Genomic DNA, 12,374 nt, shown 5'->3' with positions numbered 1-12,374 from the left:
GTTTTCGGCATGGTTCTGGAACACCTCTCAAACTGGACCCCGTCCCCGAGTCTGTTCTGGTCGCTAATTGGCTCTGGACGCAGGCTGGAAGGCCTCAGCTCTCACCTGCCTGGCTCTCTTCTCTTTTCTCACTTTCCCCTCCTTCTTTTGTCTACTAGGGCTGCCCCCCCAATGCCTTTTTAATCAGAGAAATACATTTTCTATACAAGAGCTGGTTGATTTGAACTTGTTTTGGTATTATAGGATACTGTAATAATATATCTGTATACATATCCCTTACATACTCTTAGTTACACTGCTGACAAATATGGCTTACTATACCATATTGTCTTTATACCTGTCACTGTACATATTAATACTATACCATTGTACATATATTGGCAGTATTACATATTACTCATTTATATATATACTCCAGTTTTGCACTTTACTGTATACATTTACATTCTGGTTGGATGCCAAACTTATATTCGCTGTATACTTGTACTCAATCAATTTGAATCGAATCGAATTATAATATAATCTAATATAATCTAATCTACTGGCGAAATCGAGTTTTTAAAAGAGAAAGGAGCGAGCCCACGAATTATTTGTTTCCTATTTATAGTAGGGAATCGTTTCCAACCATAAATAAAGTTTATCAGCATGTTGTTGGCAGTCATTTCCCCAGCGGATAATATTAACATGTTCTAACGCTAATGACTAATGGAACAGCTATTTTACGTGCTGAATCAATACACACCTTGTCAGCGCGGACTTCACCACGACAGTGAGTCCGTTTGTTTTGCGTTCAGGTCCATTTACTTATAAACTAGGACGCTGGCAGACCGTCTATAACATTTTTAAGGACATTTTAGATTAAAACAAACGACTACAACTACACTGTAAACACTATAGTCACTATGTATTCATTATAAAAGATCAAATACAAATAATAACCAGTAGTAAATAATAATAGTAATAATTGTTGTAATTATTATTATTGTTGTTGTTGTTGTTGTTGTTGTCGTCGTTGTTATTGTTGTTGTTATCGTCATTATTTAATAATTAGGCTATTATTAATAACACGCCATATAGCCTGTTAATGACTAAATTAGCTTACAACACAGCCCTATAGTTCCAAATGAATTATTATGTGTACAATTATAATTGTAGTCATCGGTTTGTTATAAATGTATTATTTTATCTCTGATGTTCCCCGTATCAATGAAGATTGTCATTTTGGCTTATGTGACCTTTCTTTTATTTGGAGTCATGAAAAACACTAAATCATACTATCTCATGTATATAACAATATAGTTTCTCACACACCGGGCACCCTTAACTGCTCTCATAATGTTATTGTCGACTCAAAGAAAGTGCGTTAATGCGCTCATCGATATTAATATTCTGATGGTTACAGCAAATCTTATATTGTCCAATTTGTCCAACCCTCCTCTATCCTGCTTCCATGCAGCAGGGCAAACAAGGCTCCTCAAAGCACTCAATTAAGTTTCAATCATTTCGGGTAATAGGCCTCTTCACAAAACCGGACAATTGACATGTACGCCTATAGAATTCTGCTCATTTGATAAGTTTTTTCAAAACTCTCAGAATCTTCCAACCAAAGGAATCCTCTCATCGCACCGCCATCGTCTCCGTGCCTACACTGTAAAAAATAAATGTTTTACTTTTTTCACAGGAAATTCACTGTATTATTTTACAGATTACTTTTACCTTTTATCAAAATATTAACCATTAATTAAATAAAGATTGTAGTCTGTAAATGTATTTGATTTTACTGTAATTTTACAGTAAGTATTTGGCAACCAATCCATTGATGCCAGAGACATTTACGGTTTTCTTGCAGCTTATTTTCTTACAGTGTAGGATCCCACGCTCTGAGCCCTCCCCCCAAGACCCTCCCATGCGCTCCGCCGATAGGTCCGTCTTTTCCCATCAACAAGCCTCCCAAGTGTATTTATCTGACTGCACGGCTATTGGCCAACGTCGCCGTCACTCGCAGGCGTGGGAACGCCCCCCCCTCGCTCTGTAAAAGGGTGTCGCTCCAGTCCGCGCGCGTCCAGCGGCAGTTTGAACCACGAGCTCTGGCGAGATGCTGCTGCTGCGCGCGGAGTTGCGTCTCTCTAGTCTTTTCTTTTTATTAACACTATATATCGCCTGTTCGGTCCTCCTATAATTATGGTGGAAAAAACACCTCAATGACTTTGCATTCCCGGATTATTAATCACCCGCCCAGACTCAATTAGTTTTTATTTTTTATTTCTCGATTTGTTTTTAATTCTAAGGGCATGTGCGTAATAATTCCGCGTGGATTTCCAAGGTGCCACCGGGAGGACTGAGAGCGCGTTTGGGCCGGGGGGATGATGAGCCGCTGCTGCTGGGATATTATGGTATGCACTAGCAACAACAAGGCTTATGGAATATAGCCCGTTTTATTGTCCCAACCTGCATGCGCTCATCTTGTCCGGCCCCGTGAAGAAGAAGAGAGTCGCGCTGCTCGGCGTCATGTTCTCGCTGCTCTGGGTCTACATGCTGTACTGCTGCCTGGGCTCCTGCTCCACCGGGCCCACCCTGCTGCTGGGGCCGGGGGACAGCAGCTACTCCCGGGGCGGCAGGGAGACTCCCCCGGGGACGGTGCCGCAGGGCAGGAGGGCGGAGAGCGGCGGCAGAGGAGGAGGAGGAGCGGACTTCATGGCTCGACTGCTGCCCAACAGAGCGCACCAACCCTGGGTGGATCTGGAGTCCGACTACGAGGAGCCGGCGTCCATCAGGACCGCCGCGGCGTCCAGAGACCTGCTGAACAACGAGCTGGACGCGGACATCAGGGACTGGGAGGACGGGGGGGAGGAGGCGGTGAGGAGGAGGTCCGCGGGACCGGGACCCATCATGTCGAGCTTCTCCAACGGCTCCGGGAGCAAGCAGCTGCCCCACGCGCTCATCGTCGGCGTGAAGAAGGGAGGCACGCGCGCGCTGCTGGAGTTCCTGCGGGTCCATCCCGACATCAGGGCGGTGGGCGCGGAGCCGCACTTCTTCGACCGCAACTACGACCAGGGACTGGAGTGGTACAGGTAATAACAACTATACACATTATTATTATTATTACTATTTATTAAACCCTTTCATTGCCACACGACATTTTACTATCACACAACCGACGGCGTCGCAGTGAAAGGGTTAATGTATTATATATGTTTTATTAATTAATTATTAATGTATTATTATTATTAGCAGTAGTAAAAGTATTACACGTTTGATTGGAAGCAACAGCTGCAAGCGAATATGATGAGGAGAAAACTGAAGTTTCGACGTACATTCACAATTTCACACCACACTCGTCCAAAGATCTATTCACCGGCACAAGACATAATTCGTGCTGCAGTTTCAGTCTCCAAACCAACATCTCTGGACACATCTCTATCAAATGCAATTTAGATGCACCACGCGAATTTGACCAAAAGGTATCATTATAGACTCATGTTGATACATTATGCCAACAGATCACACTAAGCCTGTCATGGTTATTCATGTCCCATTAATACTTTTTTTGTTTGTTTGTTTTCTTGTTTTTTTTTTATCTTCAAACCGCATAACCTAATGGTTTGATTAATTAGCTAATTAATGACATTGGGACTATAATATCATGCTTGATGCCATTATATGAATAAGAGACATGTATAGGCCTAATTTTTATTTAACATTAGACACATTTGTTAGTCGTCTAAAGATGTTAAAAGTTTGGAAATGATTTCACATAACAAACACTATACGTTTACAGTTACATTTAAGCCATGGTGTGTATTAAAGTTCTATTTAGCACACGGTTATTGAACACGTTATTATCAGACCTATAATACGCGTTTCACAAGTCGTATGCTTCCCTGGAATCCATTATTGGATCATTGGGATAATTGAAAAAAGGCAACTCGAGGTCGATTATGACAGAGTAAAAAAAATAGTTTACACTTGTTATTTAATTGCTCTAAGTTATGCTATTATAGCTTGTTTTTGAGAATTTTGACTGAAAGGGTCTATTTGCATGTGTGCTGCCAGGTGCCCATGTGTGCTGCCCGTGTGTGTGTGTGTGTGTGTGGACTGAGCAGGGCAGCACTAGCGCTATGGCTGCCTCGTTTCAGCGTCGTGCAGTGGTCTCTATCGGACGCCGTGCAGCACTGCACGTTAACGGCTTTCAGCACCAGGATCGACATATAGTAGCCTAACAATTTTAACTAGGCGTAATAGAAAACATTACATGTATAGCCTAGATACGAAAAGTTGAGTTAGCAAAGCTATTTATTTTAAGTAGCCTATATACCCTGTTCGATTGCATGGGCAAATTTGATCAATTATGACACTATTTTTTGGCTAATTAATTTAAACCCGGGACATATCAGAAATATAGCCCGATCATGTATGAACCATAATTGGTCTACTGAGGTGATGGCACAATTCGTTTGGAATATCGTTAGTTTGTTTGACTGTGTCAGTGGTTGTAACTTGTATAACCACTAAATAAGAACCTAAATATAGACCTGCGTATTTAACACATGGAAAACAAAGACCGAACTAGGCCGCTTGTTTTAGAAATTAAACATGTTAAGAGGATTTTTCCCTTTTCAGTATAGCCAAAACAAAGGCATCGCATCGCCCTACTTAAGAAACAATCACCTACTGGGCAAAGACAGTTCCCCTCAGAACAAAACTCCCTGAGAGTAAAGCGTTCAAGCTCTTCAGAGGGTTCTATAAAGACCATTATTCGGGTCATTTACAAGCCTGAAGAAGATGCTAATGTGATGAGGACTTATAACGCTGCCTAAACAGCTAGTCGTTTTATAGAGTGCAGCTTAGAGTGTATATCAACATCTGAAAACACCGCGGTTTCATAATGAGATATATACCATAAAAGTCGCTTTATCTTATCTTGACTGACTTTTCATAAACTTTTTCTTCTCCTCTGAGTTGAACCTTTCAGCACTTCTCTGCCTATAGCTAAAATGCAAATAAATGAGGTCGCCTGAAGGCCCTAATGAATGAATTTATATTCACTTCGAATTCCGCTTCCGATATACACTCCTAAAAGGGGCACTATGCTCGTGGCTCCATGCGGGTGAAATATACTCTTATTCTCAGAAGCTCTCCATTTGGGGGAGAATATATTTCGAATAATGCTACTTCAACATGTCAAGATGTTGCTTCTGGCTTGAATCATGCGGGGGTTTAGAAGGTTCTCTCTCTCTCACACACACTCTCTCTCACACACTCTCTCACACACACGCACGCACAGGGCAGAACCAATAGCTCATTTGACAAGTCGATAAAAAAACGTTTCTGGGTTGCGTGCCCCTCTGAATAAACGGCTTTGGGTCCCAGTGTCTGAGGAGACCCGTTGAATATGCAAGACCTTTTTAAAGGGGGCCCCCTTAAAACTAGAGCAAAAGAAGAAAGAAAAGACCCGAATGGGAAAACTTTGGTTGTTGGCAAAGTAGTAGCACCAAAATAAAGACTTTGTTTCTCAGTTGTCTCAGGCCCACAGTCTCTGCTCAGCTTTGATAGAGCACACAGATTTACTCAAGGCCTTTTTTAGCTGCAGTTTAAAGCCATGTCCCTCTGAAACCGGCATTGTCGACTGATTCCAGCGTGTTTATTTGGTTTATATGGGACGGCTTGTGCAGAAGTAAGAGCCGACCGGCCTCTCTTCTTCAGTTCTGTCTCTTTTTTCAGCCACACAGACTCGTCACTTGTTTTGGCACAAACTATAGTAAACTAGAGTCAATAGTGTATCAGCATGCATGGATTATCATTGACATTACAAACAAATATACCATAAGTGGCTTCCTAGACACACACACACACACACACACACACACACTTTTTCGGTAAATAAATAACATACAAATCTTTACTGAAAATCTGAAAATCTTTACTATTTTTTTACTGAATAATTAGCTTCACAGCTATGAGCTAAAGTAAAATAAAAATCCAGTCCCAGTTTAGATGACGTTGGTTCACATGCAAACCGAGATGTGTGTTTAAAAAAAAAAATTATCATCACAATATGTCTTTTAGACTTACTGCAACACTTTTTTCTAAGCAGTGCGTCTTTCTGTTAGTGGTTCAGCAAAACAAAACAAAAACACATTCTTATTGATTTGCTTCCTGGAACGGTCTGAGTGAAGAGATTGTGAAAACCTGGCCTGAGAGACTGTTTAGTAGATATTATGAAAACCATGGTCTGAGAGACTGTTTAGTAGATATTATGAAAACCATGGTCTGAGAGACTGTTTAGTAGATATTATGAAAACCATGGTCTGAGAGACTGTTTAGTCGTAGATATTATGAAACCTGGTCTGAGAGACTGTTTAGTCGTAGATATTATGAAAACCATGGTCTGAGAGACTAGTATATATTATGAAAACCATGGTCTGAGAGACTAGTAGATATTATGAAAACCATTGTCTGAGATACTGTTTAGTCGTAGATATTATGAAAACCTGGTCTGAGAGACTGTTTAGTCGTAGATATTATGAAAACCTGGTCTGAGAGACTGTTTAGTCGTAGATATTATGAAAACCTGGTCTGAGAGACTGTTTAGTCGTAGATATTATGAAAACCTGGTCTGAGAGACTGTTTAGTCGTAGATATTGTGAAAACCTGGCCGTGGTACTTCTCTTCAGAAGGAATGTTCTCTGCACTGAAGCAGCTGTCATGTAAGCACTCCCCGCGGTGGGAAAAAAACAAGTTTTCCAGGATGACCCAAGATATAATAGGAAATAATAATACTTCATTCAATCGTTGATCCGCCCAAACTTTCCCCATTAGGACCAGATACTGGAGAAGACTTGCGAGACCGTCCTGGAATGTATAACTTTACCAGACAGGAGTGGGTGAATTATGGACCAGATCACTCTATCTATCTAGGGAGTAGCATAAAGTATTGAGATATATTTCATGGTAATAATATCTGGAAGAGATGCTGGTAGCGGGCTGGTGGTGGTTGATAAGAAGGGATTTGGACGAATGGGCAGTGAGTGTACGAGAGTGTTGAGCAACCCAACCTCTCCCCTGTTTGTCCGTTTGCACAACCTTGCATCCATTCGTCACTCGGGTCTTTAGGTTGAGGCAGCTTGCACCATCTTAAGCCTCCTCCTATAGGTCGATGGACCCACGTACACACGTGTAGCTTTGGAATGCCACGCCGACTAAATGCATTCGCAGAGGAAGAGAAAGGGGGGTTTAGGAGGAGGATGGGGATGATGGGGGGGGGGGGGGGGTTGTAACAGGACTTGTTGTTGTCTCTGTTGACTCTGAGGTATTTTGACAGGTTTTTATTTGTGCTGAAGACAAGGGCATGACTCATGTTTTGAAACGAGGGGGTCTTTATACAAGGAGGTACAACAGTGAGGTCATGCCTGAGCACCCATCCTTGGAGAGAGAGTGAGAGAGAGGGAGAGAGAGGGAGAGTGAAAAGAGCAGGGGCGTAATTATGGGGGGGGACACGGGGGACATGTCCCCTGCATGTTTTCAGAAGGCAGTTATTGTCCCCTGCACTTTTTTACCATCCAAAACAATGTTACACGATAATAAACTGACGCGACGCGGCACTATAGGACCACACGGAAAAACGGCTGCTTGTTCTATCTGAGCTCAGGTCTCTGACGACCTGAGCCATTGTCATGCAAAGACGAAGTAGCCAGGTGAGCACCCGGCGAGGGACGAGTCAAGTACCGACCACAGCCGTCTTTGCATAACAACAGCCTCATGTCGTCAGGCACCCCTCCCCTCAAAGTTTGGTGTGAAACTGTGAACGATGGTCTGTGTGATTGCCATGAAATACAACAGCATTGCTTGGTGTCTGTGAAATATCTGTCTATGACCTCGTTGTATTTAAAAGCCTCTAGGCTGTTGTTTTATACATTGTAGTTAATAAATAGCGCGATATCTCTATCTCTCTCTCGCCGCAACAGCCACCCTCCGCCACTGACCACGCCCCCAAATGTGTCCCCTCCACCATTGAAAACAAAATTACGCCCTTGGAAGAGAGAGAGAGTGACTGCTGTAATTGTATTAAATGTATATGTGACTCTACAAGAGTAACCAGTTCTGTATATCAATATTTGGGTCCACGTTTTCAAATGTATTTTTCATGGAATCAAATGTACACTGATGTGTTCTGTGGCCGGAGGAGGGCTTCTCACTGGGCAGCCGGTCATCTGGGTCACGGCTAGAAGCTGTCCACATATTATCTGCACCTTAAAAGTTGTTAATGAACTTAACCCCACTGGAGACATCACGCCCCGCTTTAACCTACAATAAGGGATGTACTGTATATGTGAACGTCAATGTTCGAAGTTATAACGCAGGTGCCTTCTATCCACGACACCTCGAGTCTCCACTTCTTTAGACTCTTTTATTGTTGGACCAACTGGCCTTCATTAGGATCACAAGCCGAAACACGTCAGTCTAACTTTAAACCTTGTTCTATGAGGTTCTAAGGTTGTAAGGTTCTACAAGTGTCGCTGGAGTCTTCACCTCGTCAGACGCCCTGCTCCACACGCACCTTGAAAGCGAGCGATGTCGAGCCAGAAAACACCCTGTTCTGTGTGTCTCCCAGGAGATGGAGGACGGATGTTTTATTTACCAGTAACTCTTGACTCGCTGCCTTCACGTCACTCAGCATCAGTGTGCGGTGCGCGTCGCTCTGTGTTCATGCTCCGCCCGGCCCTATTGGCTATGAAGGGTCTTTGATATATAATTACTGTGCTGTGGTTTTGCTGTCGTGTCGTGGGCTCTGGTTCTTAACTCGCTGTCAGGAGCCACGGCAGCTCTGTGCTCCTCTCACCTCCTCTCAGCTCCTCTCAGCTCCTCTCAGCTCCTCTCTGCTCCTCTCACCTCCTCTCTGCTCCTCTCACCTCCTCTCTGCTCCTCTCCGCTCCTCTCTGCTCCTCTCTGCTCCTCTCACCTCCTCTCTGCTCCTCTCTGCTCCTCTCCACCTCCTCTCAGCTCCTCTCACCTCCTCTCTGCTCCTCTCACCTCCTCTCTGCTCCTCTCTGCTCCTCTCAGCTCCTCTCTGCTCCTCTCACCTCCTCTCAGCTCTTCTCTGCTCCTCTCCACCTCCTCTCTGCTCCTCTCCACCTCCTCTCTGCTCCTCTCCACCTCCTCTCTGCTCCTCTCTGCTCCTCTCCACCTCCTCTCAGCTCCTCTCCACCTCCTCTCTGCTCCTCTCAGCCCCTCTCTGCTCCTCTCACCTCCTCTCTGCTCCTCTCCTTTCAGCTCCTCTCTTCTCCTCTCCACTTCCTCTCAGCTCCTCACCTCTCTGCTCCTCTCAGCTCCTCTCCTTTCTGCTCCTCTCAGCTCCTTTCTCCTCCTCTCCTCTCTCCTCCTCTCAGCTCCTCTCCTCTCTCCCCCTCTCAGCTCCTCTCCTCTCAGCTCCTCTCCTCTCAGCTCCTCTCAGCTCCTCTCCTCTCCGCTCCTCTCTGCTCCTCTCCGCTCCTCTCAGCTCCTCTCAGCTCCTCTCTCCTCCTCTCCTCTCAGCTCCTCTTAGCTCCTCTCCTCTCAGCTCCTCTCCTCTCTCCTCCTCTCAGCTCCTCTCCTCTCTCCCCCTCTCTGCTCCTCTCAGCTCCTCTCAGCTCCTCTCTCCTCCTCTCCTCTCAGCTCCTCTTAGCTCCTTTCCTCTCAGCTCCTCTCCTCTCTCCTCCTCTCAGCTCCTCTCCTCTCTCCCCCTCTCAGCTCCTCTCAGCTCCTCTCAGCTCCTCTCCTCTCCTCTCAGCTCCTCTCAGCTCCTCTCTGCTCCTCTCTTCTCCTCTCCGCTCCTCTCAGCTCCTCTCTTCTCCTCTCAGCTCCTCTCCTCTCCGCTCCTCTCCTCTCTGCTCCTCTCTTCTCCTCTCCGCTCCTCTCAGCTCCTCTCTTCTCTTCTCCTCTCAGCTCCTCTCCTCTCCGGCGCTCCTCTCTGCTCCTCTCTTCTCCTCTCCGCTCCTCTCTGCTCCTCTCTTCTCCTCTCTTCTGCTCTCTGCTCCTCTCCTCTCAGCTCCTCTCACCTCCTCTCCGCTCCTCTCAGCTCCCCCCAGCTCCTCTTCAGGCAGAGCAGCCTGGGGATTTAACAAGTAGCTCTGAAACTCTAAACCCATAATAGCCTAGACTCGCAGCGTTAGGGTTATTTTTTCAGTTTATATACTAAATGGACGCAGACCCTGCTAATTACTAATACTTATATTCCTGTCTGTTATTTAATTCACTGATCCTGACCAATCCACATCCCTGTGATGGGACTATAGGGAGTATGTCTTGTGTGACTGATTTCAACTGGTTTGATTTAAAGCTCCAATCTAGTATTTATTTGACCCTATCTATATGGGACATATTCGTGTACAATCTGTAGTCTAATCTGTAGATGAAAACGTATTTTTTTTATCTGTGTTTTACACAGACATATTTATAGCCATACAATTAAAATGTCACATGTACCTGTTTTCTAGTGTAAGGCCTTGTATTAAGAACTCGGTAAAACATGCCTCCAGTCCCATTTGATGTTTTTGGAGTGCAGCTGCCTCCCTTTGTGTGCTCTTGGATCGCTGACTGGGCCTTTAAGGGGTGCAGGTTTTAGCAGGGCTCATTTGCACTCTTACCTTGTTTGTTTTAACCAAAGCCTTAGGAATGTTCACTCCATTGTTAGCGTTTGATTAATGAGGGCAATTGTGCACATGATATTGACACGTTCGCGAGTCTTTTCCAGTCATTATGAATTCAGTTAATCGATGTGGAACAGTTACGTGATACATGGCTTGTTTACTTGGCACTGACAGCTCTCTCAGGAAGCTAAGCCAACGTTAGTCTTTGCTTGTGTGTGTGTTTCATGTGTGTTTCGTGTGTGTGTTTGGTTCATGTGTGTTTCGTGCGTGTGTTTGGTTCATGTGTGTTTCGTGTGTGTGTTTGGTTCATGTGTGTTCTGTGTGTGTGTGTGTGGTTCATGATCAAAGGTGTGTGGGGGGCTTCAGTCAATCTTTTGAGGGGCTGGTTGGGATTGAAACGGCGCCATCTCTCGAGCCGTAGAGATCCTCTGTGGTCCAACCTTTGTATCTGCTCTGTGATAAAGCTCAGTGGAGGTAAACATACTTAAAGAGTAGCGTCAACCAGGGGCTGCCTACTGCGCCCCCCCACAACAAAGAGACAAGTGGAGCGCTATTTCTGAAAGGAGGGGGGGGGATCCCACCGCGCTATCTCAGTCGAGACGCTGGCGGAAGTCGGCGCTACTTGAAAGTGGTTATCTGAAGGCAGCCCCACCCCCACCCTCCCACGACGCGCAAGCGAGACGGAGCCGGGGCCGCCAGAGGACCAGAGTCAGACTGATTCTCCCGGCCGCATCGGGGAAGGGGACAGTTCTGGATGGGCGCACTTCTTTTATCTGCACGCCACAGGAGTGCTCCTATTTCCATCTATAGGTGACCTATCTGCGGTCTCCGTGGCCAACGACCTCTCGCTCCTTCCTTCCTTCCTCTCGATGACCCAAAAAAAAAAAGGCCACCTTGCTCAAATGGGAGAGCCGATAAATAAAGGATCAAACTAACCGATCAGTCCATCAAAATCTCCCCCAGTGGATATTTTTGCGTTCATCGGGAAAGTCTGGACGTTTAGGAAACAAACGTATCCAGGCGTATAAAGCGCGTATAGCCTCAGCAGAAGCCTCAGCTGTGAAACCCGCAAATCATTTTTCAGTCACCCGGTAACACAATGGTGAGACGGATGGGAACACAAGGCTCCCCTGGGGAGGCTCTGTTATCGATTGGTCAGGCCTGATCGGAGGGAATGAGTAGAGGTGGGTTAAAGGGCCATTGACTGAGGGTCAGCCTCACGTCTGCAAGGCTGACAGGGCCTGTGTGGCGACCATCTGGGGGAAGAAGCCGAAAAACGCTGAAAGAGCCCCTGCGAGCCCCAAAGGGCATCAGGCCCCCTTAGCCCCCTCGGCCCCCAAAAGTTAAATAGTTTGTTGTCGTTACTTCACGTAGCTGGGCTGAGATAAGTAGATAGAACGGAAGAAAGTATTCATGTCAGGACCTGAAATAAAACGATCCCCCTCTGCCATAGGCATTTTTGGCTGCAGTTTGGATATATACGTCAAGTCTTACTAGTCACTCTGGCAGGTTGGCAGCCTATGTTTGAAAACAGTCTTTTTTTTTCAAGATGGCTTGGCTGCCCGGATATTAACTTGGCCAGGTCGAGAGCTCCGAACGCACCATCCCTCGCCAGCCGCCACGGCTCATCGGCTCCGCCGTTTGTTTCATGCCCCGTTGGCTTTGTCCTGGAATATTTACAGGCATAATAATGGATTTATTCATCAGTGAATCATTGAGACCTGCAGCGGCCATAACTCTGTCACATTT

At 45.5% G+C, this 12,374-nt stretch overlaps 1 protein-coding gene across 1 annotated transcript in view; it reads left to right on the top strand.

Moving 5' to 3' along the window:
- The first annotated feature begins 2,112 nt into the window (after window positions 1–2,112).
- Window positions 2,113–12,374, top strand: part of LOC311241945 (heparan sulfate glucosamine 3-O-sulfotransferase 3B1-like) — a 37,543-nt gene continuing 27,281 nt past the window's right edge. The window contains exon 1 of the mRNA XM_084330899.1: window positions 2,113–3,071. Coding sequence (XP_084187025.1) covers window positions 2,419–3,071 — 653 coding nt within the window. The 5' untranslated portion in view covers window positions 2,113–2,418. The remainder of the gene's footprint in view (window positions 3,072–12,374) is intronic.

Source organism: Notolepis coatsorum (genome assembly GCF_963971535.1).
Source record: "Notolepis coatsorum genome assembly, chromosome: 15".
Classification (NCBI taxonomy): Eukaryota; Metazoa; Chordata; class Actinopteri; order Aulopiformes; family Paralepididae; genus Notolepis; species Notolepis coatsorum.
This window is presented reverse-complemented; position numbering and strand designations above follow the sequence as displayed.